Raw genomic sequence first — 27,416 nt, forward strand, 5'->3', positions numbered from 1 at the left:
AGCAGGACCATGTACAATAAAATCTTGGACAATACCCTTGTTTGCTCACCCAGAACACTAAAGATGGGTCAAGGATGACTTTTCCAGCATGGCAGTAGCCAAAACCAAGGCAACAAAGAAGCACATTAAGATTATGGAGTAGCTTAGCCACTCTCCAAACTCTCTCAGTCCTATAGAAAATTGGTGGAGGGAGCTGAACCTTTGAGTTTCCAAGTTGCAGCCAAGAAACCTAAAAAAGTTTCTGTAAAGAGGAGCGGGCCGAAATCCCTCCTCAGATGTGCACAAACCTGGTGACCAACTACAAAAAAACTTCTTACCACCATGCTTGCTAACAAGGGTTTCTCCAGCAAGTACTAAATCATGTTTTGATTGGGGCTCAAATACTTACTTCACTGAATGATATGCAAATCATCTTATAATTTTTATGTAATGTTTTCTTTCTGGGTTCTTTATTAAAATCCTCCTCTATCCTTTCTCTCTCGGTTAAAATAAAACTGCCATCAAATTTGGAGACTGTTAATTTCTTTGTAAGTGAAGATCAAAATAATTATTTCCATCACTGTATCCTGGTCACATTTATTTAGCCGTTTTTCTGGTGACCTTACATATAATAATGTTATTCTAACTAATAATTAAGATATAATTATTATGTCTGTGTGTCTGCTTAAAACAACCAAATGTCAGCAAGGCTCTAAACTGCTCATTAGTGGAAAAGTCACATGCAGTTTGCATACAAACCAAATCTGCCATGATGCAACTATACATGCTGCAGAGAGCTAACTCCCATCTAAAAAAAATGGCTGCATGCAGAGGATCACTTCCTTTGATTTCTCAAATTAAAATGATCCAGCTCTTCTCTCTGCTGAGAGAAAAGCGATAAGAAATGTCAGTAAACATGTATACCATCTCATGGGTTACTGACAGAGATTAGTCAGTGCTATGTCTGATTTGGTGATGTGCAGCACAGAAGCTCCACAGACTTTCAATGCATGCGACCTACAGAAATACTCTGACAGTTCTGCAGTGGCAGTGAATTTATTAGTGATAGGCAGGAAGAGTACAGAGCACCAGTGGATGATTGTGTGGCGTGTTCTGTGAAGAAACGGCAAAATGATGAGATTTTCTGTCAATTAGGCGTTGCAAGCCCAGTGTACTTGCCTGTGGTCTGCTTTGGGAGCTGGTGACATGAACAGAATCACTGAAAAGGCTAACTCTGCAAATGCCAGCAAACTGGTCACTTTTGAAACTGTGGTGAAGATGTGGTGTCAGTGAGCAAACTTTAAACTCCATGGATAATCCTGTCCCCCTCTGCACCACTGACAGGCAGCGGATCACCTTTTCCAACAGACTGTTTCGGCTCCACTGCCACAAGGACAGATATAAGAAATCTCTCAGACCAAATGCTACCTGCCTCTATAATTCAAAAATGTCTGTCAGAGAGTCATCTGCCAGATACACTAATAATAATAATAATTTCTCAAATATGGGTTAAACAAACTGTTGCTCTAATCATGATCATATCATCCTGAGTGGATTATTTAGGAACCAAAAACTACACCTTGCTGCTAGACCAACTAATACACTCTACTCCACCTGATCAGTGGCTGTTATTCTCTTGGTTGTTCAGTGAGTATTGTAATGTATACAGTAATTTTATAAAACGGCACTCATATTAGTGAAGTAAAATGAGTGAGAGTTAAAAGATTGAAAAAAAGGATTTAGCAACCAAGTTGTTCCATTCAGATTCCAGTCCAGAAGGTGGCAGTATTAGCCGTAAAAGCTGTTCTCCAACCGCCATTGAAAAAGAAGAAGAAACAAGAGGGCGCCTGTGCCCCTCCCTTGCTTCGTTAGGATGTATTTTTTTGTGTAGCTGGTTTGTTTATGACGCGGTTCTCTGGTTCTGTTAGCTTGACAGCTTATCAAGTGTGTAATGTTGTGAAAAAGCATAACAAAAAACTCGCTTGTGGCGTTTTTTTCGGTCGATACTGTGCTTTGTGCAAGATAGATCTAAAAGAGGGTCAGGGTTAGTTAGCATTAAGTGCTGCTTAGTCGTTCGACAGGATTACATTTGTTAGCTGCAGCGTAATGTTGGACCGGAAAGTTGTTATTTGACGACTCCCGGGCTCGGGCAATGGAATATCAGTGTTAACATAGAGGACGTTACAAGCGCATATGTAATACCTTTCAGTCATTGGCAGGTTAGGCTTATACACAGCTGCCTGGAAACTAGGCTAGCTAGCGAACTACATTGACGTTAGCATGGCGTCAGATACAAGTGACACGGAGGAATTCTATGATGCTCCAGAGGACCCCAATTTTACTCCGTCTCCACAAGTGTAAGAAAAGACGTTTTGCCAATATTACTTTTGAAAACTGTGTTAAATTGCTTGTTTTTTTCTTGTCTCATATATATCTAGCTAGCGTAGTATTGACAGCTAACGTTAGATTTGCAAAATGGCCATTCTTTCATGAAAAGCATGAACTCAAGCTGCTTCAAAGCCAGGTCATGTGCCGTGTGCAAAATACGACCCAGTCTGTTTTGTATTTAGATGCCGAATATTAATTATATGCTGTCATACAGTGCTTATGTTCACCAGCTATTCAGTGCAGGTACAGGAGAGTCTAACCCTCAAAACACTCACAAGTCACATGATGACAGTAGGATTTGGACTGAAGGAACAGGTTTCTTATCAAAGCTGAAACCACAATGCAAATTTACAGTTTTCATCCAAAACATAGCTTGTTGGAATAAAAAAAAACCCGACTGAAGGTAGCAGTAGCTTACAAAACAGTATTTTTGTATGATCCGCTGTATGACAGCTCGATTAGAGATTAATAATGTAATGTAACTTTTAAAGGTGCATTTTGTGTCTGCTTAAAAGCAAGCGGTTACTGAACCACTCTGTAAATGTTTAAAGTGTGTGCTCTGTTGCTTCTATTATTTCTTCTGATCAAAAGTTATATATGGGGTAAAAGTTATTTAATTCATTGTCTCAACTGCTTAGGTGACAGGTAAAATTATAAAAAGTTAGATTTTTGTGTTGTATTTGGGTTTTTTTCTCTGCTTTATAAGTTTAGCCTATATCAGTTTTAAACCACGTGTTTTGTGTTTCTTAGGTCTCCCGCAAAGTTCGTCATTCCTTCACCTCAGGTATGTTTATTTAAATCTAGGCACTGTTGAAACAAGGTGTCACGGGTTGTGCTGAGTTGCTCTTGGAATGATTACTCTATAGTTCAAAGTAATATGGCAACAAAATAGTGACTTTTTGATTTTTCAAATTCATATATATATGCGCACGGACACACACACAAAACACTATTAGTTTGTAGCTTGTCTATAGTTTTCCTGTCTCTGAATGACCTTTGGGAAGGGGTGACTACAGTAAAAAAAACAAAAAACATAGAGATCTATGCATTTTCCAGTTATGTTTATTAATCTTGCTTTATCCATGTTTATCCCTATGAAAGGTGCAGATTTTTACCTGTACCTTGGTGATCGTGTGTAAACGGCTATGAGCAATACCGTTCCTAAACACCTTTGTGTACTAATTGTACAAGGTCCCCTCCAAGCTCATGGCGATGTAATGTTTTTTTGACAACTACCTTTATGTTACCTCTCAGTGAAATTTGCATTACTTTGCATGTTTTTTTTTTTTGTTGTTTGTTTTTTTTGCATGACCTCGCAAAAAAAGTTTGCATTTCATCTGACTCATCGTAAAAGGCTTTACTGTTTTATGATGTGGTGTCATGTGGTATTCTAGACTGCTGCTGGTTGTGACAGCAGTGAGAGTCAGGACACCCTCAGCTGTATATGTACTTATGACTGCAGAGTTGGGTTAGAGATCGTTGCTGTCAAGACTTGTTTTTTACAGTTATGGCTGTGACAAGTTTTAGTGGTGCAACATTGATTATTCACAGTGGTTTTGTGTGTGTGTGTCATTTGCAATTTTGATTCTGAACCAACATTGTTATGATGTTAGTTACATGTTAGATGATGCTGATAGCTGTCCAGGATAAGAGTTTAATGCTACTGTATGTTGGTAGTATGACACATTTGTCACTGAAGACCTGATCTGGGCCAACAAACAACCGAACTTTTCAAATGGATCATCAGGAATGCAAAGCAGGCTGTCAGAGAAAACAAGTTACTGCAATGAAATGCACAAATAATTGCAAGGAAAAACAAAAATAATATATATGCTATTGCAAGGTGATGCAAACGTTAAAGACAACAATCGCCTGACCTCACTCCATGCAGGAAATGGGACCAAAATAGGAGAGCGGTATACACATTTTGAGTGGTAACAAGATGTAGACATTACTTTCAATCTAGAAAAGCCATTTGTTATATCATAAGCTGGCAGTTACACAAGGAATTAATATAAAGGTAAACAAAGAATTATTACATAACATAACCTCCAAGACTGTGTTGATGAATATCATAAGATAGATAAACAATTCATCTCTAGGTTTCCATTTGTGTGGATACGCCTGAATAACTGTAATTTAGCTGTCATGTTACTGTTGATATTTCTCCTGTGTGTGTGTGTATTGTAAGTACATGTTGGTAAATGGTCTATATGTTTGTTTGTTTTTTCGAAACAGCTTTTGCACAATTCAGTAAACGTTGCGCAAGATTTGAGCTGTGCCACTTCTGAGACTCAGCAAGATGATTCGTTACAGGTATGTTTCTCTAGTCTCATCCTTGTTTAGAGTTTTGTTTTAAGTTCTGTGCAAAGAGAAACACATTTTCTTAGAGATGAGCTATAACGTAAAAAAATAGATGTTGTATTGCTAAATCGACTGTGTTTTCTCTTCTTTTAGATCATTGATAGTATCATCGAAGAGAGTCAAAAGGGAGACGTAGGTGAGGTGGCTCAGCTGTTAGATCAGCTGCATGTTGATGTAGCAGCCGAGCCAAATGAGCAGAATAATGGTGACAGGCTCCCTGGGGAGCTGGCTGTGCCAGCTGTTGAACCCCAGCTTGTCGAGAGGCCAGAGGAACAACGGAATAGCATAGTATCAAACGGCGAGTGCTCTATACCTGCTCTCGAGCCCACAGGTCTCCCAGGGCCATCAGCTGGCTCACAAGAACATGTTCAGCCTCCAGACATCACCAGCACCATAGGACAGAGTCAGCCCAGCCTGTCTGTTGCGGTTGCAGAAGGTGGTCAGGAGCCAAGACCGGCTGACATCTTAGACCAGGTTCCCTTGACTGACAGGCCAGCTGACTCGGACTCCTCTGGGTCTTTAAAACCTCAGCAGTTCACAGTGGAGCCAGACATTGTAGCTAGCACAAAGAAGCCTCCTCCCTCACGCCCACCCCCTCCAAGCGGGGGTCCTCCTGCAAGACCTCCGCCACCATCTCGGCCGAAATTACCTACCAAGAAGTCACAGGAGTGTGTTAGGCCAAGTGGGCTGGAAGGTAGGCAATACAGTGCGATTTTAATGGGTCTCAATGTCAAATGTGTTGCATCAATCCAGTGTGGGATTTTAAACTGTTACCTTTTACTAAACAAGTGTTAAAATGTCTTTATCTTTTATGTATGTCTATGTACTTATCTGCCACATCATATGAATCACACTAACATAAAGCAGACAGAAAAAGAAGACGGTTTTTCTTATAAAGTTTTTTTTGTTGTGTTGCGTGATTTTTTCCAGTGTCTGCTGTCAGTGTGGTCTGCAGTGATTCTCTGGAGCCATCAGGCCTCCTGTCTCCTGGCAGCACTGTGAGGAGTCTAACCAAAGAGCTGCAGCATTCCTTGGATCTGGCCAGTGCTACCAGTGGAGACAAGGTGGTGACGGCACAGGTGAGTGAGGCTCAGACCTCTTTTTGGTGCTAAAAAAGGAATTTAAATATTGTGCAGTAATTTCTATTTTATTTATTTATTATTTTTATTATTTATTTTTAGGAAAATGAAGATGAACAGACCTCATCTCAGAGCGGAGGACAGACCCCAGGCCCTCAACGTCCTCGGTCAAATTCTGGCAGAGAACTGACAGATGAAGTAAGAGTCAGTTTTTGTGTGTGCTTGAGTCCAAGCCACAACCTAAAATCGACACATTCCTGGCACCGGTCGTCATTGCAACAAAAATATGCTTGTGGGCATCTTAAAACAGGAAATCTTGGCCAGTGTGATGATCAAGAATTTAGACACTGGGGAAGAAATTCCTCTAATTCAGGCGGAGGAGAAACTTCCTGCTGGGATCAACCCTCTCACTCTGCACATTATGAGGAGGACCAAGGAGTACATCACGTAAGCAGAACATTATTTACGTGGGTTAGCTCGTGTTGCTGTTGTCAAATTCAATTTAAAACTGTTCAAATCACAGCTTATTAAACAAGTCAATGAGGGAAAGATTAGGGTGAAGCCAAACACTTGACCTTCAGATCAGATTCTCAGAAAAGGTTTTCCCTGTTGAGGGAATAAGTTGATTACAATGGGTTGCACTGATATTGCTCACATAAGTTTCCCATGGAAAACATGGTTAAGCTTTATCATCTAAAACAAGAACCTGGTAAAGTTTCGAGACGACGCTGATATATTTTTGGCTTTGCAGGAATGATGCAGCACAGTCAGATGATGATGAGAAGACTCAGACTCCAATGACAGACACAGACGGTGGAAAACTAAAACAGAGAACGTAAGGACTAGTGGTTTTTGGTTGCCTTTTGCTGAAACTTAGTGTATTTCCCTCTTTCACAACATCATCTAATTTAAAGTATATTAATGGTTTGTTGGTATTTCTGACCAGGACCCAGTTAAAAAAATTCCTCGGCAAGTCGGTGAAGAAGGCCAAGCATCTGGCTGAGGAGTACGGAGAGAAGGCAGTCAACAAAGTGAAAAGTGTTCGTGATGAAGGTAAAAAAAAAAAAGAGAAGGAAGTGAAAGGATGTTGTGCAGAGGCAGTTGTATTTTTTTTTAAAAACCATACAGCCTATATTCATGTTCCTGTGGATAACTTACTAAACATTACAAGAAAGTGTCCTGTCCAACTACAACCCTAGTTGTTGGTATAACAAGTTGTGTGCACACACCGTTTTTAGTGTGTGCTTTTTTTAAGCACCATAAAGAAAAAAATGCATTAAAAATACAGTTTTCTTGAACACAAGAAAATAAATAGTCTTTGACTCTGTCTCAGTTGTACGTGTTCACTATTAGAGCTCTGACTATTATCACAGAACCCTTATGAGTCCAAGAGTGCAGAAATATGGACCTGGTAATGAGCATAATGGGTCTGACTTTAAGAATATCCCAAATGCCAACACAGGTTTGTGAAATAACCCTGATACACTTCTTCTTTTTGTTTATCCTACGCTCAGTCTTCCATACAGATCAGGATGATCCATCATCGAGCGACGATGAGGGTATGCCTTACACCAGGCAGGCCAAGTTCAAGGCAGCGCATAGCTTCAAGGGTCCCTTTGACTTTGACCAGATTAAGGTTGTGCAGGACCTCAGTGGAGAGCACATGGTGGGATTATTGTACCATGTTATTTTATGCACTGACACACTGTGTGCTACTACATGCTTGTATTAAGAGATCTTTGTTTGCTTGTGTTTATTTTTTTTATTTTTTTTAAGGGGGCCGTTTGGACAATGAAGTTTTCTCACTGCGGGAGGCTGCTGGCAACTGCGGGCCAAGATAACGTGGTTCGCATTTGGGTCCTGAAAACAGCGTTTGATTACTTCAATAATATGAGATTAAAGTACAATACTGAAGGTAAGCGCATTAGCAACATATTTGATTTCTTTTTTATTTGTATGATAATTGATTATTTGGGGGGAAAAAGAATTCAGCTGCCTGTCATTTTGCTTTGAAGGAGCCTTTTTTTTTTTTTTTTTTTTAAGTCGTCTTGAGTCTCTCTGAACTATTACAGACAACATAACAAAGAAACGATTTTAAATTTATAGTATGGAACCGATAGTTTCAGCAATCTCCCTCCAGGAATCTGCTGACATTTGTGAGTGTTTATTATAGGGAGTGCAGAATTATTAGGCAAGTTGTATTTTTGAGGAATAATGTTATTATTGAACAACAACCATGTTCTCAATGAACCCAAAAAACTCATTAATATGAAAGCTGAATGTTTTTGGAAGTAGTTTTTAGTTTGTTTTTAGTTTTAGCTATTTTAGGGGGATATCTGTGTGTGCAGGTGACTATTACTGTGCATAATTATTAGGCAATTTAACAAAAAACAAATATATACCCATTTCAATTATTTATTTTTACCAGTGAAACCAATATAACATCTCCACATTCACAAATATACATTTCTGACATTCAAAAACAAAAACAAATCAGCGACCAATATAGCCACCTTTCTTTGCAAGGACACTCAAAAGCCTGCCATCCATGGATTCTGTCAGTGTTTTGATCTGTTCACCATCAACATTGCGTGCAGCAGCAACCACAGCCTCCCAGACACTGTTCAGAGAGGTGTACTGTTTTCCCTCCTTGTAAATCTCACATTTGATGATGGACCACAGTAGGGCTGCACGATTAATCGTTAGAAAATCGCGATCTCGATTCATACTTATGTGCGATCTCATTTCCAAATGACAACGATTTAAAAAAAAAAAAAAAAAAAAGACGACGACGATTGTACCGCAATCTGATCCGGGACGTAATCTGCATGAAAACAAGCGCTCACTCTTCCTGCTCAACAAATGACAAGGGCGGAGCCTTATACCACGTGAGGGTATTAGCAGGGGAAAAAACAACGGTGAGCACGTCAGTGACAGGAGAAAATCTGTCCCGGTCAACCACCCAAACATCAATAACGGGAATCTTATACAGCGCTTCCCTATACCCGTCGAACTCCCGCAGGCACAAAGAAATTACGGAGGTTATTACTTATCACCTGACCAAAGATATGGCTCCCATCAACACTGTGCAAAACGAGGGATTTAGGAAAATGATCAACACCCTAGACAAACGCTACACAGTGCTGTGTTATTTTTCTATTGTTGCACTACCTGCTCTATACACGCAGTGTCGAGCAACAGTGGAGACGGAATTTCAAGCAGTACAACATTTTGCGGCAACAACAAAACATGAGACATTTGTTGTTTTTATGTTTGTTTATTGTTTTTATGTTCAGTTTCAACGAAGTTGATGTGCAGTTAATAAGTGCAATAAATATTTATACTGGAAAAGAAAATCGTGAGAGAATCGTGATCTCAATTCTAAGCCAAAAAAATCGTGATTCTCATTTTATGCAAAATCGTGCAGCCCTAGACCACAGGTTCTCAATGGGGTTCAGATCAGGTGAACAAGGTGGCCATGTCATTAGTTTTTCTTCTTTTATACCCTTTCTTGCCAGCCACGCTGTGGAGTACTTGGACGCGTGTGATGGAGCATTGTCCTGCATGGAAATCATGTTTTTCTTGAAGGATGCAGACTTCTTCCTGTACCACTGCTTGAAGAAGGTGTCTTCCAGAAACTGGCAGTAGGACTGGGAGTTGAGCTTGACTCCATCCTCAACCCGAAAAGGCCCCACAAGCTCATCTTTGATGATACCAGCCCAAACCAGTACTCCACCTTGCTGGCGTCTGAGTCGGACTGGAGCTCTCTGCCCTTTACCAATCCAGCCATGGGCCCATCAAGACTCACTCTCATTTCATCAGTCCATAAAACCTTAGAAAAACCAGTCTTGAGATATTTCTTGGCCCAGTCTTGACGTTTCAGCTTGTGTGTCTTGTTCAGTGGTGGTCGTCTTTCAGCCTTTCTTACCTTGGCCATGTCTCTGAGTATTGCACACCTTGTGCTTTTGGGCACTCCAGTGATGTTGCAGCTCTGAAATATGGCCAAACTGGTGGCAAGGGGCATCTTGGCAGCTGCACGCTTGACTTTTCTCAGTTCATGGGCAGTTATTTGGCGCCTTGGTTTTTCCACACGCTTCTTGCGACCCTGTTGACTATTTTGAATGAAACGCTTGATTGTTCGATGATCACGCTTCAGAAGCTTTGCAATTTTGAGACTGCTGCATCCCTCTGCAAGATATCTCACTATTTTTGACTTTTCTGAGCCCGTCAAGTCCTTCTTTTGACCCATTTTGCCAAAGGAAAGGACGTTGCCTAATAATTATGCACACCTGATATAGGGTGTTGATGTCATTAGACCACACCCCTTCTCATTACAGAGATGCACATCACCTAATATGCTTAATTGGTAGTAGGCTTTCGAGCCTATACAGCTTGGAGTAGGACAACATGCATGAAGAGGATGATGTGGACAAAATACTCATTTGCCTAATAATTCTGCACTCCCTGTATATTGATGCTATGATTATTTTTTTATTATACTGACATGGTGATTGGTATTCTCTCAGTGATAAATTCAAAAGCCCTGGCAAAAAGGTAGCTGGAAATGCATACAGGGACTCTAAACAGACTGTGTTTACCTGATATGTAGCTACATTTCTAGGGAGGTGCACGTCAGGTTACACCTTAGGCTTTCAGAGGGGTTTGTGGTTACAATGTAGCTATGGCATAGATTTCCCACTGAAGCATAAATCCCCAGTAAGACATAGGAAAAGGTCAAGCAAAGGACCTGAAAGATGCAGGACCTTGTGCTGGTCCATCACCTGATCACTGAAGCCTCATCAGAAATGGTCTCAATGAAAGGTTGGCTTTCAAGAAGCCATTCTTAAGGAAGGAGAATAGGGAGAAAAGCCTGAGGTAAGCCAAGTTACACAGAAACTGGGCTGAAAATCAGTGACAGCAGGTCTCATGGAGTGATGGATCCAAATTTGGCATTTCTGGTTTAAGTTGTCAGTGCATAAATGGAAGGGATCAGGAAAGGGGTTGCACAACGAAAAATGAAGACATTTTGAATGCAGAAAAATCAGATTTTGACATATATTTCTGAACATGTGGCAGTCAGTGTAACAAGGCATACCTGGATAGAAGAACGGAGTGAAACACTATCAGTCAGCTTTGAATGTCCTTCAAGAGGCCTGCAGAACCATTCCTGAAGACTACTTAAAGAAATGAGCAGAAAGCTTCTCAAGCTGCCAACTCTGTTTTTGCCCTATATACTGCATCTGATGTATGTTTACACATGCTTTAGTAAATAGTTTGTTACACCTATTTAACATTTTCCTAGCCAAATATAAAGAAATTAAGACTCAAGACTTTTCCAGAAGATGTTCAAGTTCTTGTTAGAGAAACCTTCCTTTGTTTTTTCTTCTCCAGGTCGAGTGTCACCTTCTCCTTCTCAGGAAAGTTTATGTTCTTCTAAATCTGACACTGAGACTGGGGTGAGTGATGACACTAACACAAAAATCAGACATTTTTAAGCCATTTTTGTTCCAGATGTGTACCTAAGTGACATTTTTATTGTAGGCGAGTTGTATTCCAGAGGACCCAGACACGGAAGATAGAAATGCCCCTTTCCGTCAAGTCCCTTTCTGCAAGTACAAGGGTCACACGGCTGATCTGTTGGACTTATCCTGGTCAAAGGTGATTAAAGCACCCTGTTAAGTTTTTCTACCCCCACACATTTTCTTCTCTCTTGTCTCATCTTTTCCAAAATATTTTTTGTCTAGAACTTTTTCCTGCTCTCCTCTTCCATGGATAAAACAGTCAGGTTATGGCACATATCCAGGCGAGAGTGTCTCTGCTGCTTTCAGCACATTGATTTTGTCACAGCCATTGCTTTCCATCCCAGGGTACGTTAAGTCACCTTGCATTACTGCTCTCAGCGCAAATCATACATCTATTATTTTGTCTCACAGACTCCATTCATAGTACTTTTTTTTTTCTTCTTACCCAGGATGACAGGTACTTTTTAAGCGGCTCTCTAGATGGAAAACTACGGCTCTGGAACATTCCAGATAAGAAGGTGGCTTTGTGGAATGAGGTGGATGGCCAAACCCGGCTCATCACCGCTGCCAACTTCTGCCAAAATGGGAAATATGCAGTGATTGGCACCTATGATGGTCGATGTATCTTCTATGACACAGAGGTATACACATACATTGCTTCATCCAGCCAATACATGGTTTAATTATTTCTTTATAGTACTTTTTTTCATGAACACATCCATTCAAATATGAAGCAAATGCATTTTTCTGTTTGCACCTTGTTTTTAGCGTCTGAAATACCACACGCAAATTCATGTGCGGTCCACCAGAGGAAGGAACAAAGTGGGACGCAAGATCACTGGCATTGAACCTCTGCCTGGAGAAAATAAGGTAACAGCTGGCCATCCCTACAAATACGTCTGCGGTGGGTCGTCAATAGGGCTTGGTAAACTGCGGTTTACTAGACCATCTTTATTTCAAGGCTTTCATAGCTTAATTTTTCAGATTTAAAGAGAATAAAAAAAAATATATAAAGAGAAATAAAATATAATCTTAATATTTAAAGATATTGGTCAGTAAAACTTTGAGGGACTGACCTGGAGCTGTTGGGTTTTGCTGAATTGCTGTTAACATTATGATGGTGTAGATGTTAATAATTAAAGTCTTGTTTTTAACAGCACAAAATTTTGAGTCGAAGTCCAGGGCAAACTTCAGAATGCTGATAGGCGCTGGTTCATTGAACTAATCGATGGAATACTTGATTACTAAAATAATCGACAGCTGCAGCCCTAGTCGTCAGTGTAACAAGTCGTGTCTGTAAGACTTGTGAAATGCCAAATGTTGAACTGTACCCTTTGCCCATAGATTTTGGTGACATCAAATGATTCCCGCATTCGCCTTTATGACCTGAGGGACTTGTCTCTATCAATGAAGTACAAGGGTTATGTCAACAGTAGCAGCCAGATTAAGGCCAGCTTCAGGTAAGGGTGTACATTGCTTCTAGTTTGTTTGTTTTTTGTCAGTTTCTAACCTTAAGCATGGACAAAAGCTCTTTCTGTTGTTGTTGTATTGACACAGTATGTTGCAGTAAACCTGTTTGGCCTTTTTTCTGTAGTCACGACTACTCCTTCATTGTAAGCGGCTCAGAGGACAAGTACATATACATCTGGAGCACTTACCATGACTTGAGTAAATTCACATCTGTACGGCGGGACCGCAATGACTTCTGGGAAGGGATTAAAGGTAACTGTGGTTATGCTAAGTGGCAAACACCGTTTAATGTAAGCAGCCATGGGGCTGCCACTAAAGAGTTTTTCTCTTTCAGCACACAACGCTGTGGTTACGTCAGCCATCTTCGCACCCCACCCAGGCCTTATTGTCCCACAGGAGAGTGGTGCAGAGAAGCCAGAAGCAGAGTGTAAGAGCCTGGACTCCACAGACTCTGAAACGATACCCTCAGGTATGCCCCCTTTAATTTGCATATGACTCAAGATTTCTTAAAACATCACAGTTCAGTGTCGTAAACTTGCAATGCCATTTTCTCTCTTTGCAGGAGCATTAAAGACAGATCACACAGAAGTTCTTCTCTCCGCTGACTTCACTGGAGCCATCAAGGTTTTTATCAATGTAAAAAAATACTGAGCATTTTAGAGGCTCTTGGCTCTTCAGGTTCAGGCCCGTCTATCAGTGATCAGTCCTAAAGGTTGAGGACAACTTGTCTCAGAGCCTTGTAAGGTCACTAAGTACCTAATGGTACTGAGACAAAGTTGTCTGTAGTAGCGGTTTTTGGTAAACAGGGACCCTAAAATAAAAGGGAATAGGTGGAATAAATAGACTGTAAATGGACAAAGTGAGGTTCCTTACCACTTTTTGTTTTTAAATCTTTGATACCAGACAACTGTGAACAGTTTGGTCTGAACGAAAGATCTGGACATGTCAAGCGTGAACAGAAACTAAATATGTTCAGATACGCACGTGTACATTTCAGGCGGTATGGTCAGGGCTGAATATAGCTAGAAGACTACCTGTAACAGTATGGGGCACCTTATGCTTTCTTTGGCTACCACATTTCAGAAGAAATTTAGAGAAGCAAGGCCCTGATGTTGGGCAGATTTTCATGTCTTGTGTTAAGACGCATTTGTCTCAAGGTGTCTAAAGCTGGACTGTAATGTCATTTACAAAATATTCGTGCCTACAGAGTCTAGATTGCTTTCTAAATTACACTTCTAAAGCTTTCCTCTCACTTTATCAAATATTTCAGCAGATAACAAACATTTCAGTGCAGGAGATGTGTGGCTACTAATGATCGGGGCTGGGCATCTTAAATCTGTGTTTCAGAACCAGTATTGGGTCAAGTACTTTTGATACATTTCTTTGTTCAATGAAAGCACATTTCATTCTATAAAACAGTTGTGTAAATTTACTGTGTAACATTGCATACTTAATGCTTTTGTAAACAAATGCTCTATTACTTTCCTCAATAAAAATCCACACAAACTAAAAGAGTGCTTGTCGACAAGTCATTAACTTAACATTTTGATGCTTTTTCTCACGAATCATCTTACACACACACACGCTTCCATCACCAAAGGTGATTTATTTAGTGTCCGAACTTTACAGCGACTTGTTTGTTTTAAACCAAACATTAAAACAAAAATAAATATAATTACAGTGTTCATTCTTCATCATATAAAAGTGTACTGAATCTTGCATGGAGTGTTTTAGTTATGACAGAGCAGACGGGTTGGTCTGTTTGAAAGAGCGCTGCAGAAGTGCACTGTGTTACTTTGTGGACAGGAGCACGCACTGCAGAGCTGAGTCAATGTTTGCTCTTCTTTGCTTTCTTGTGTGAGCCACGGGGTGACCGTGACCTGGATTTGCCTGCCTTGTGGTCCGGAGATGGTGATCGGGAACGTTTGGATCGTTTGGGAGACCTGAACAAAACAGAAGATAAAATACTGACTTTAAAGATAACACTCAGGATGGATGCTACTGCAAAAGCATCAGTTGACTTACTTTAAAGGAGAGATGCTCCTTGATTTTCGGGCCTGGTGTCCAGGGTCATTACTACGTCTTCTATCCCCATCGTCATTTTTTCTGCTCCTTTCTTTGCTCCTCCTGTCGTCCTTGGACCTCTCCTTGGATTTTGATGTTGATCTCTCATTCTTCTCTTCATCTTTTTCAAACTCCTACAGGACAGTAAAAACATCCCTGTTAATTTGTAGTTATCCAATTCCCTAATCAGCTCAGTCAGGTTTAATGGGAGTTTCTTTCTAGCAGGTTCTATAACAAGGAAAGTAATTTTTTTTTTTTTTTTTTTTTTTTTTTAAACCTCTTTGTCATCTTTTTTGGTCCATGGGCAAAAGCAATAAAATGCAGAATTATTTAAATGCAATGAAGCTGCTACATTAGAACACAAGTCCAGCAAATTCTGCTAGTTTTTTTTCCCCCCCCTCTTGAGATCTCCACACATAACATACCCAACAGAGCAACATTTCTAGTAGTGAATATGAACTGTGCCACACAAAGCAAATTGTGCACAAACAAGAACCAACAGCACCTAGGTTAAAATAAACTGCAGCTACAGTTCCTTACCAGTAGATGGTGCAATATTGACAAACATTTACAACTCTGCCACTAAATCATTATTTTAACTGTACTGACCAATTTGAACTAATTGTTTCTTTTTTTTCCCACTACACTGTTCATTATTAGAGGATGTGCTTCTATTATACATGAGTGACTTGTATTTTGCTTAAAGTGGGGCTCTTGGGGAGAAAATCTGAGCACCTTTTATTCCTCCACAGGTAAAACACAGTGCAATGTAATTTTAAAGCTATACTAATTCAAGTGGCTCATCAACCCACCTTTTGTAGCAGTTTGTTTCTGTAGTGCTCCACTTGTTGCTGTAAGCTCATTCCAGACTTCCTCTGCCTTTTGCCAGACTCCAGCTCATCTTGGATCTTCATAACCTTTACCTGTGTTATAGTGAGAAAGCAAATCAGTTCTGAACATTTACCAACTACAATCTGACTTATTGTCCAACATGCCTGATGGTGGTACTCACCATCAGGCATGTTTTTTTTTTTTTTTTTTTTTTTTAAATAAGAACTAAAGGTACACAGTTTTCAGCAAATCTAACTCATACAAAGATGCTTTTGAACAACTTTTCACTTGCCTCTAGCTCTCTCAGCCTTTTCCTTTTGCTCTCAGACATCTGAAAACTTCTGAGCGAGCTTTGAAAAACCGCACTGTCATAGTTTGATAGACTGGAGGAATCGGCACTGCTGTCACTCTCCGAGTCTTCCTCTTGCGAGTTGCCACTGTTGACAGGCATGAGATCCATTTGACTGCAGTCTCTTTTTTTAAATAAATGTACACAGGAGGCGAGACACTTGGGCCTTACCTCACGTTTGCTTCATCGCCGCTGTCTCGCTCCACCACAGTGTCCCACTTAGATTCAGTCTTTGCTATGAGAGATAAGAGAACAATAAGCACGATGATCTGGGCAGATTGATGATACAGTAACATCCTGACAAGTCTTACCTTGAGAAAACACCCCAGTATCAGTAGTCTTCTCCCACTTAGATAAAGGCACACTTGAGACAGGAACACTGCCTTCATCCACTGGGGAGATAAAACAGCCACAAGGTTAGGACGAGGACAGGTCATCCTTGAAAGGCTTCCAGTTAGATCGTGATAACAGTGACTTTGCTCTTTAATGACTGAGAAATACAGCACAAATCTGTTCCTGCTGAGATCGAGATGCGCACTCGTTACTCAGGACGTCAGTGTTTTGATGTATGAGCTGGGTGGATTATTGACTTTTTTGGTTTAAAAAAAAAAAAAAAAAAAAAACACTATTAATATGCTGTGGACTCACAAGGCATCCCATCAATGTCATCAGCGGTGACCCCTAAGGGAACACCGTCTATGTCATCAACAGGGACTCCATCCAGAGGGTCCCAGCCCATAGGGCAGCCATCCAAGTCATCCACAGGAGCTCTGTCCAAAGGTATGCCATCTATAGGTGTGCTGTCCATTGGTGCACCGTCAATATCACAGGATACTTCCTACGAAGAGACATGGAAATGCATTTATGTCGAGGTTCATTTACTTTTCAACAAGAAGGGGAGCCTATATTGTTGAAATGGCATCACCAACAGGCAGTAATAAGGGGAGTAATTCAGCTAACCTCTGCCATCTCTGCTAGCTCCTCCCCTGCTTTGGCAAAGCCGAGAAAGATATTCTGAAGGTGGATTAGATAAGGCTGTGGGTAAATGGCCCAGTCCTCCCAAGCTCGAAAACAACTCATGACCTTTTGCTGTGGAGAGAAAGAGATAATATGCACATGAAAATGTTTTGTTGTCCTATTTTTAGTAAATGTCCTTGTGCGAAAAGCAAGCGGATTCCATGATTACCTTAAACAGCTCAGCCTGCAGCCTGGCTTGTATGTTTTTGTGCGCTGCGTTAAGATCTCCAAAGATCTGTGGCAGCTTTGCTTCAAAACTGGAAAGATGAGGGGAAAACTTTAAGATGGTCAGACAAAGCTGAAATAAAATGCGATCAGAGTGCTCAGGCCAAACTTAGGGAAAGTCTCTTACTATTTCCGGTAATACGAGGCACCGGCTACTTTGGCACATGAATTGTGCAAGATGTCTGACACAAGGTACAATCTGGCGATCTGTGAGATTGAAGTGGACAGAAAAGTTCAATATGACCTGGTTATTGTAGCTTTACAGAGCTTCTGTGTAACACGTGTTTTATATAAAGATATATGGAAGCAAACTGCCTTCTTCTGAAGGGACGTCTGGAGCGAGGAGAAGGAATCGGAGACATGTCCCACTACTTCCTCTGCTGCGTCCGCTCGGTCAAGACAGAACATCATGGCATTGGCAATGTCTTCTCTCCCAGCAGCGAGCTCCTTAAGCAACATCTCCAGCCTCTGTCTGTGCCTGAAAGATGTTTACAGAAGAGTCATGTTCGTTCAGTTTAACTGAAGTTACAAGCGTAAATAAATGTCGCCGTGACCGCTAGATGACTTACTCGGCTCGGAGTTGCCCTTTCTTCACCTCCTCCTCATGGGAAACATCATCTTCTTCCTCTTGCCTTTCTTCACTTCTCTGAGAGTAGCTGTTTAAAGAAGGTGGTCTCCACAAAGAGCCTCCGCGGAACATGCGAAAATCTGTCGTCCTCCACTCTGTTGGGGACTCTCCCTGAGGTACGGATGAAAACCAGACAAATTTTAAAAAAAAGAAAAGATGATTTAAATCCACATGACCCCGTTACTTCCGGTAACTGTTCAGAAACAAGGTTTTGCAGAAACAGAATACCTGAAGAATGGAGAAAAGCTTCCAGCGATAGTACACATGATCTTGGCTTTTGTTGTCAAAAAGGAATCTGAGACAATAACAGATAAATCAAACACGATGCAATTTTCTCTCAACTTAACACCAACACGGGCCCAAGTGCTGCAAACATACCTGTAATGTGGGTTGTTTTTCTCTTTATTCATGATTATGGCTTCAAACACTGGACCTTCACGCACCACAAACTCTATCATCCTGTGAATAAGGAATAACAGATTCCTGTGGGGACAGAGAGGCGCATCAGAGCCAGGTTTAAGATTAAAACTCATAATGCACACTCAAGCATCTCTAACAGTAAAAGGCCCATGAATATTATTGGCAGACTAAATAATCAAGATATACTGTGCTTATGCATGCCCAAATATAATAGGAAAACCACACGTGTGGGCCTGTCTTTTTTCCCGATAACTGAATGTAAGAATGGAGAAGAAATGACACAATCACAATAACTTTTCATGGCTCACGTTGCAAAGCCCCAATCCAAAGTTTAACATTAATCATGAAGCTTCAAGATGCCAAATATGCAAGAATCCTGAGGTCTTGCTATATTTGTCTCATGCAAGGCTTTGAGAAGAAAAAAACAGTAATTTATTACTGTGTTTTAGTTGTCAGGGTTGCCAAATTTATGACATCCTGTAAAAATCTTGCTGTCTAAAATGTCTGAAAAAGATGTATCCAGTGGTTACTTTGGATTGGGGCTGCAGACCTGAAACCTGTTTGAACTTGATCAGTGTAGACTGTGTTCATGCAGTTATGTCTGCCACTATAGTTACACTCACATATTACTCTACTATGACCTGAAGGAGCTGCTGGCTTGATTTATGACAAAAGTACTACTCTACTGACATCTGACTTGAGAAAAATCAACATGCCTTCTAGCTGTATCGTCTGCAGTGTCTCAGCCTACCCATGGGAAATCCAGGGTTTAAAATACAGATACCAACGGATATTTACAACAATTGCAATTAAGTATTTAACAGAAAAATAGCTGACAACTGAATGACATGGTGGGAACAAGATGAGTTTTGATGGATTTTTAATAAACTGAAACAAGAATTGCATGTAAACCTCAAGCCATGACATTTGACATGTGTGAGGAATTATCCAAAAGTTCTGCAACTCTGCCCTTAAAAAGCAAACACCAGGCTTAATGTAAAATTGGCCCATCTACCCCTTTCGAGGTTGCTCTGTAGCTCTGGACTGCTTCCAGTGTCGCTCAATCTACAGAAGGCGGGGGGGCCGGGGGGGGGGAACTGTGCAGCGCACTGATGAGGCAACTGTGTTTTTTGGCCACAACAACAGTCTTCACTAACTGCAAATGGTCAGAGCACGCCTGAGCATGTAGCCTTCTAAAAACAGCAGCTCTGCTGGAAATGGTTTACTGCTTCCCAAGGAGAGGGGAAGGTGACCAAATTTAGATTTTTATCATCACGGGCAGAATCACACCTCCAACAAGTTGCAGATGTCAAAGTATCCACCCACTTACAGCAACTGTAAAACAACTGTGGGATGCCAAGTGTATTTCTAACAGCCCTAAGACCTGAGACTTCCTGCCACAAACAACACATCTGGATAAAAGAACAGTGCACCACAGCCTCTCGCTTATAACACTTGTGTTACAACAGCTGGGCAGTCATAGTAAGAAGAGTGTGTATACCTTTCGGTTGGGATAACCACTTTGACTACGGCTTCGGACAGAGTCTGTTTGTGAAGTCAAACCAAATAGTGAAAACGTTAAAACGTGAGCACTTGTACAGATGAAACACTGCAGGATACATACAGCATAGAAAACGGTGACAGTATTAACGGTCAGTGAAAAGAGATAGGGTGACACAGCTGTAGGACTCCAATGAACTATTGTAAAATACTACACAATCTATACAAGCTGAGCTGATTCGAGTAAATAACTGTGACAAATAACTTTTCAAAGCACACATTTACCCTGACTTGGTCACTAGCTATAGTTTCCAAACTTAGATCAACAGCAGGCCTTTCCACAATAAATAAGTAAATAATAATAATAATAATAAAATAATAATAATAGTAATACTGATAAATCTGCAGGTCTTTAAAGAAACAGTTTTCCTTTAATTGTCACACTCTTATTCCTAATTCATTACATCACCATACAAATGCAGTTAACACCAATTACTTGTGGATGAGATTTTACCTTGTCAAGCTCTTTTTTAGACATGCCCAGCGGCTTGGTGAAGTCATTGCGGAAGCGATCCCTGGGCTGAGCATTGAAAGGCAGGCCGGACGGCGGCGGCGGTGTGACTCTCACTCCCACCGGCGTGTAGAGTGGCTGAGGTGGGATGCGAGCTGGTTTGCCCCATCCCAGCTTCATCTCAAACCCCATAATCACTTTACCTACAAAGCAAACCATATTTCATTGTGCTGTGAGAAAAACAGCTGTGATATGTAACAGGGGTATTTTTAAGAGTCACCTGTACCATCTAGTGCAGCCAAGGCTCTCTCCGCATCTTTCCGTGTCATGAAGGCCACGAATGCTCTGTTAGAGGTTCTGCAGCGCTCCTCGTCTGTTCGGGGCCACATAATCTTCACACTGGCCAGGGGACCATACTTGCAAAACTCTTTACAGAGCATTTCTTCATTCATCTGAAAAGTAGTAGAAATTTAAATCGAGGGTCGTACGTGAGCAATATGTTGAACCTATGCAAGTCTGTGTGGACCTTTACCTTTGGACTTATGCAGTTAATGTAGAGATTAGTGGTGGTTGGCACTGTCAGGTCATCATATAACGCTGTAGGGTGAAAAAGGGCTTGATGTTAGGTCAATTTAAAGGTTACCAAATTGATTCAACTAACAACAACAGTAATATCAAAGGAGGGGTTTTACTTGATCGTCCTGATAAAGGCGTGTCCAGATCTCCATAATGTCCTCCACCGGAGTCAGTTTTCTTCCTTTTATGTCTCTCCTCACGCTCTTCTTGTATTCTGTATCCCCACACATGAAAACAGATTTACATGTCCCAAGAAGATAAACATATTTCACAGAAACATGATTTCTAGCACATTTTTGAAAAATAAATTAAAAAACAAAATCAACTTACAGCTTAAGTTCTTCCTTGAATAGTTCGAGATTACTCTTCTTTTTCTCTTCTGCCTTTTTTTTAAAGGTCTATCAAACAAACAAACAGCTGGTTATTAAAAACGTTCAAACACTGAAAGCTAAGGCTAATAGGACCGTATTTTTACATTAATACTTAATCAGATATTATGCATTTGATCCAAAATAAAAAAAAAGAATAAACTTACAGACTTTTTGCTTTCAGCTGACGGTGAGACATGCTGGGACACGTGGACAAACTTGGTAGCAGGTTGGTAGAGCTTACTTTTCTTGACCTCTGCTGCTTCCTCCTCTGCAAAGATTAAGACAACCCTCGAATACTGATCCGGCTTATTTATGTAAACGCTTTCATTGTTATGACTTGACCCTGAACACCATTCGGACAGAAAGTGGCACTGGTTCCAAAAACAATTCATATAAACTCACTCACAAGTGAACTAAATGAGATGTCTGTTCATATAACAATACGTTGAGCAACTATGTTCAACTATAAGTAATCCTATAGTCCAGTTCTCCCAGAGTTCACAGAGTCTCTGAATTTTATTAAACCATCACAAACATGTGGCCCTTAAAAATGAAGATGGTGAACTATTTCACTGCTGAGTCAGGCACTCAGTTCATTATTATTATTATTAGTATTTTAAACATGCAACTTGAAATCAGGCTTGGTCCTGACATCCCACTGCTGAACAAAAGGAACATAACTGCAATGTCGCTAAATCACATCATGATGCTTGTGAAAACCCTCGCTGCTCACCTTTAGTCGCATTCACAATACCTCCACGGACAAAAGTTTTCACTCTGCTTTTCTCGCTGGTCTCAAATGAAGCCAGAAATTCTTCAAACACCTCTGCTGCTTTTTCTTCCTCCTAGACATACAAGGAAACACTATTTGTATTAATTCATTACCATATGATCTTAATAAGGTTTTATTTCCGCCAAACATTCAAAAAAACACTCTCCATCGTATCTAAATGTTACATCGCAAACCCCCTGCACCTTTTTTTTGAGCTCCTCTTGTTCCTTCTTTGTGAGTGTTTTCAGTGGAGCTGCTGGTTTCCCCTTTCTATCTGCCATGCTCAAGCTGCAAGCAGTACATAATAATACACAAGGGTGGAAAAGTTCATGTTAAAATGCCTTTCAATTGGTAGCACAGAAGCAATTGTAGAGCTAGCACTTTCTTGTAGCATTTTCATGCTTTGATAATAACAGTAAATCTTAAAGAGAGCTCCCTGATCCAGTGGGAGGAAGAGCCCACAGCAGCAGACATGCACTGAAGGGCAAAGCAATAGAAATCTCTGTCTTCTGTTGAGTCATCTTACCGATTTAGTGTCACTTATGACATCCTTTCTTTGGTAAGATATTGGATACAGACTATTAAAGGAGAAAAACACAGAGTATTAATCGCCAAATAAAATAAACAACACACAGGCTTAGAAAAAACTAGTGCTACTCATCAATAACCACACACAGTGCTAACCTATGGTACCAGGGGGGTGGACACTGGAGTGTTTACAACCCTTAAGTTTGATAGTTAAAGCCAAGAAGATGAAGTGCATTAAACTAAGAGGCTCTTTGAACAATAAACATGCACTACTTAAACAGAGAAGCTGGTCAGGTCCATCTGGAGCAAATAAACGTGTTTAAAAGGCCTGGACAACACACAGGCTACCATTCCACTTTGCTAATGTTAGCTAACGAATAAAGAGCTAGCCCACCCTTAACCTTCACATGAATAATGCTAGAGCTTATATTTCCTCTGTCAACCTATGACCCCAACAATTCAGTAACTCGGACACATTTGCATCTTTCATAATCGCAAACACCTCCCTCAGTGCTAACACTCACACAGAGCTCAGACACTCTTAGCTAGCTAACATAACTGTCTCTTTATGTTGTTCTGAAACGCCGCAAAAGCGCCGACTGACCGCGCAGGACAGCGTTTAAACCACAGTGCATGCACACAACCCGATATAACCGCAACTTACAACGTGTGTTAAGCTATTGCTTCACCATTTGTTTGCGACTGACAAGTGGTTTTTTATCACATCGTGCTAGCACGAAACGAGTGGAGCTCCTGTGAGAGGACGCCTGCTCTTCTCTGCTCGGTCCGCAGCTTAATTAAAGGAGTCCGTATCTCTGTGCGCTCATACTCCACTCATTACGGAGACTTCTCTTTCTTTCATCTACCTGCTGCTACAGTTTTGCCTCCTCACGTCCAGGTTTGTGGTGGTCACCGGCTGTGGGGTTTTCATAAATCTCATAAATGTCAGTTTGGGGTTTAAACAAAGAGAGAGAGAGAGAGAGACCCCTTTATTTATTAAAGTGCAAGAGGCTGATTTAAAGCACTTTTGAACACCAGTGGACAAAAGACAGTCCGAATCAATTACTGATTATATGTGACACGTGTGATGGAAAATATTAAGGTATATAAAATAATTATAATAAATTCAAAACGTGCCCCGATCATCAAGCTGCAAAGCAATTGGTGGACCTTGGCTTACTTGTTTTCATTTGTACCCATTATTATCCAGTCCAATCCAACTTTATTTATAGACTTTAAAACATAGTTACCAAAGGATAGCCATAAAAAACAATAACCACATATTAAACAAAAAGGAAAAATAAATAAAACATACTACAAACTACAAAGAAAAGATGTACAATAAATTAAAATTAAAAATACATTAAAAAAATTAAAACTAATCAAATAACTGACTAAAACTGATTAGAAGCCAACTCTGATACTACTCCTAAAATGCCTTGAAGAAAGTGTGTGTTTTTAAACGTGATTTAAAACTCAAGTGTTAGGTCCAGCCTAATATGGAGGGGCAACGTTGCTGTCGTGGCAATTTGGGAGCCACACCAGCAAAAGCTTGTCCCCCTGGTGTTTTTTCAGACAAGGAGTGACTGGTCCTTGTTGTCCACTTTGAGGAGTGTATATGTGTTGAAGGTCTGCCAGGTAGGAAGGAGCTAGGCAGCTAAATATTTTTTTAATTAATTCTTAAAAGGACAGACAATCAACGTAAAGAGGCAAGACCCAAGGAAATATGTTCATGTTTAGGTGTCCCTGTCAGCAGACAAGCTGGGTTTTTGGACTATTAGTAGGCACAATAATGAGGCCTGATCAATACCAACAAAAAGTGCATTACGGTAATCAAGGTGAGTGGTCACAAATACGTGTAAAACTCTCTAACTCACAAAAGTGATAAAAGACACAAGTTTAGAGAATTGCCTGAGATGAAAACTGTATTTATTTTGTCAATTTTAAGATTTATGCATATTTTTACCCCAAGGTAGGTAAAAACTGGTTCGTGAATCTGACAGTCATCTACATAAAAATGAAATGAGACATTGTGTTTGTTAAATGAGAGCACATCAAATAAATAAAAGAAAGGGGTCCAAGGATGGATCCTTGAGGTACACCACATGGGAGGGAGATGAACAAAACTTACCAAGTGAGACAGAAAAATATCTGTCAGGTAGGTATGACTTGAACCAGTAAAGGCAGGACCTCTGCCAACATGATGTTAAATGTTATGATTTAATGTGTCAAAGGCTACTGTGAGATCTAAAAGCACAAGTATAACAGAGTCCCCAAAGCCAGTGGTTTGAAGAAATAATAATAATTTAAAAAAAATTCAAAAGTACTTTAAAAACTTGACTGAAACACCTCAAAAATATTGTATTTGAAAAAAAGTCTGCAGCTGTAAGGCCACTAGTTTTACACACGTGGTACATGTATAGAGAATAGTTTTGATTAATGAACATCATTTTAAAAGTATTATGTCTGCAATAGCTAATTAGGTTTTAGAGAGACTACTAGCCTCATTAGAACAGGGCAGATTAAAAGAACTACATTCAACCTATGATATCTTGTTGCTATGATAAATACATATATAAATATATTGATAATATACAGTTTCAAGATCCAAAGTTTAAAAGAAAAACGTATGGTACAATGTGCCATGCTCAAACTGCAAACAGTGCAACAACAACAACGTATGGTGAGACACATTTTGCCATAGATAGATAGATAGATAGATAGATAGATAGATAGATAGATAGATAGATAGATAGATAGATAGATAGATAGATAGATAGATAGATAGATAGATAGATAGATAGATAGATAGATAGATAGATAGATAGATAGATAGATAGATAGGTTGTTTTGGATAACCTTCAGTTTACTTTAGCACCATTCTGTGACATTACTGGGATAGTGGAATGCCCCATTAGGACCCGGGTATGATGGTGGAGAAGTTTTCACAATGACTGAAGAGGATAATTATTTGACTCACTGTTCAGACAACCAGGAGCAGTAAAGCAGTAAATGATTAGCGATATCCAGTGAATGTGATGAGAGCTGTACTATAGAAACATGTTAGATTATATATGTTTTATTTCAATGTTATAATAAACCTTTATACGCTAAACATTTTTTAAATAACTATCTACAGTGCACCAATTAATGTGCTATGCTTGTGCCCCCTGTGTCATTCTGGGTCTCCTGTTAAAAGGTGTTTATTACCAGATGGAGAGAAAAAAGGGTTAAAAGCCCAAAATGGCCACCATATCCCCTCATCATCATCATCACCAGCAGCAGCAGTAGTAGCAGCAGCAGCACCAATACCTCAGAAGCCCATCCCCTAGCGTCCGTGCTGGGAATGTACCGTGTATGCGCATGGGCGGAGAAACTGCCGCTGTGCGCTGTTATTATTGTAAGAGTAATTTCTTTTTTTTCTTTTTCTTTTCTTTTTTTCTTTTTCTTTTAAAAAATGGCGTCCAGTCAGGGAGGCGTGGGAGCTGTCACCGCTCTACAAAGCCATCACTATCCCACCGGACCTCACTGGAGCCCGGGCATCACACCGTTCCAGCAGCAGCACCACACGGCCCGAAGCCTGGACCGGGCTCTGGAGGATGCCGTGTGCTCGGGGATACTGAACCTGAGCGGCAGGAAGCTGAGGGAGTACCCGGGGATGAGCTACGATCTCACCGATACAACACAAGCAGGTGGGTTGGTGTGCACGCGTGAGGACTACAGGAAACAAAACGTAAACCAACAGAAAACACGTACTCGTGGATGAATGCAGCATGTCCGCATTGTGCATGGATTTTATCTCGATTTTGTGGATAAAGGCGCAATAACGTGTAGGATTATGATAACGTGACATTATTTATAGGAGTATACCGTGTACTCCGCGGACTTCTGTAAATGCACATTTGCTACATCCTGCTTGTAATTACTGTCCACCGGGGCTCGTATATCTGTAGTTTAGTGCGCTGTTGTGTTGGTCGACGCCAGTAGCTTTCAGTCCCCCCCCCGCCCCCCGAGACACATGAATGAGACGGCAGGCGCACCCAAGTAGGTGCTGTGCAGTGGTTTGCACACCAAGCTGCAGCTGATTCGGCACGGGGCAGCTGGAGCACTACACGAATGAAGACTGCGGCAACGAAGAGTGTGATTCTTGCTCAATGAATATCATTTGTGATGAACATGTGGCACACACACGCGCGCGGCTTTTTTCATATTCGGCACAATCAGACAAAAGATGCAGGGTACTTGCTGGCAGCCTCACGCCCCTTTGGTTGCTTGGCTGTATATGCCCATATAGTGTAGCTTGTAATGTACCAGACAGGAGGAAGACACGGGTTTACTTTTGGTTTCACGTGTAGGCTGATTCCTGTTTTAACCCATGTCTTTATTGGGCGATCTTTTTCTGGGTCACCCTTAACCGTAGTTAGTGGGTCAGTATTAGTGTCACGTTTTTCAGCAGTCTGTGTTATCAGTGTGAGGTCATACATACATAAGTTTTATTGGGAATGGCCTGACTTCAGTGGCTGTGCGTTTAATTAGGGTAGACATACATATATTCATCTTTTTGCACACATTTGGTAATTTTGGTAATACTGGCTTGCTATTTATCATTTCCAAGCATTAACATGAGCATGTGGAAGATGCCAAATCTCAGAAATGATAGTCTCCTCCTCTGATGTGTCCATAGACCATCTGGTGTTAATCTGTCATCATGTGCAGCTCTTACCCTTACCCGTACCCCCAGGGTGTTAAAATTTTCTACTCCAAGATTTCAGAACCTCTTCACATCTAGACAGTCTTCTTTGAGCACACCTGAAAGTGACTT

General features: G+C 40.6%; 3 protein-coding genes across 9 annotated transcripts in view; 2 read left to right on the plus strand and 1 right to left on the minus strand.

The window, feature by feature from the left end:
• Nucleotides 1–1,785: 1,785 nt before the first annotated feature.
• On the plus strand, nt 1,786–14,314 carry wdr44 (WD repeat domain 44). The gene is made up of 20 exons (XM_026182824.1): nt 1,786–2,336; nt 3,118–3,151; nt 4,606–4,683; nt 4,825–5,425; nt 5,662–5,810; nt 5,913–6,008; nt 6,121–6,257; nt 6,562–6,645; nt 6,757–6,863; nt 7,325–7,476; nt 7,587–7,725; nt 11,202–11,266; nt 11,352–11,468; nt 11,555–11,677; nt 11,782–11,973; nt 12,101–12,202; nt 12,677–12,792; nt 12,927–13,054; nt 13,137–13,271; nt 13,365–14,314. The coding sequence occupies exons 1-20, from the start codon at nt 2,260–2,262 to the stop codon at nt 13,451–13,453; spliced, it is 2,721 nt and encodes a 906-aa protein (XP_026038609.1). The 5' UTR covers nt 1,786–2,259; the 3' UTR covers nt 13,454–14,314.
• Nucleotides 14,315–14,388: 74 nt separating this feature from the next.
• On the minus strand, nt 14,389–23,629 carry LOC113031008 (U2 snRNP-associated SURP motif-containing protein). 6 transcript variants are annotated; one of them, XM_026182827.1, is made up of 25 exons: nt 23,461–23,629; nt 22,593–22,644; nt 22,270–22,354; nt 22,028–22,139; nt 21,459–21,562; nt 21,254–21,321; nt 21,040–21,137; nt 20,880–20,962; nt 20,634–20,799; nt 20,351–20,550; nt 19,838–19,881; nt 18,295–18,399; nt 18,145–18,211; nt 17,858–18,027; nt 17,604–17,766; nt 17,416–17,495; nt 17,233–17,320; nt 17,007–17,135; nt 16,695–16,884; nt 16,358–16,438; nt 16,218–16,281; nt 15,990–16,134; nt 15,679–15,789; nt 14,828–15,000; nt 14,389–14,745 (listed from the first exon to the last, which is right to left on the minus strand). In XM_026182827.1, exons 3-25 carry the CDS (start codon nt 22,345–22,347, stop codon nt 14,631–14,633), a joined length of 2,634 nt encoding a protein of 877 aa, XP_026038612.1. In that variant the 5' UTR covers nt 22,348–22,354; nt 22,593–22,644; nt 23,461–23,629; the 3' UTR covers nt 14,389–14,630. The 6 variants fall into 6 exon arrangements, with proteins under 6 accessions (XP_026038612.1, XP_026038613.1, XP_026038610.1 ...); XM_026182828.1 differs by lacking the exon at nt 23,461–23,629 and adding an exon at nt 23,284–23,445; XM_026182825.1 differs by lacking the exon at nt 23,461–23,629 and adding an exon at nt 23,259–23,445.
• Nucleotides 23,630–25,925: 2,296 nt separating this feature from the next.
• lrch2 (leucine-rich repeats and calponin homology (CH) domain containing 2) overlaps nt 25,926–27,416 on the plus strand; it is a 35,887-nt gene continuing 34,396 nt past the window's right edge. For both annotated transcript variants that reach the window (XR_003273566.1, XM_026181519.1), the window contains exon 1: nt 25,926–26,286. Coding sequence is in view for 1 of the 2 variants with exons in the window: in XM_026181519.1 (XP_026037304.1) it covers nt 26,052–26,286 (235 nt within the window). In the remaining variant the exon portion in view is untranslated. The remainder of the gene's footprint in view (nt 26,287–27,416) is intronic.

Source organism: Astatotilapia calliptera, chromosome 10, assembly GCF_900246225.1.
Source record: "Astatotilapia calliptera chromosome 10, fAstCal1.2, whole genome shotgun sequence".
NCBI lineage: Eukaryota > Metazoa > Chordata > Actinopteri > Cichliformes > Cichlidae > Astatotilapia > Astatotilapia calliptera.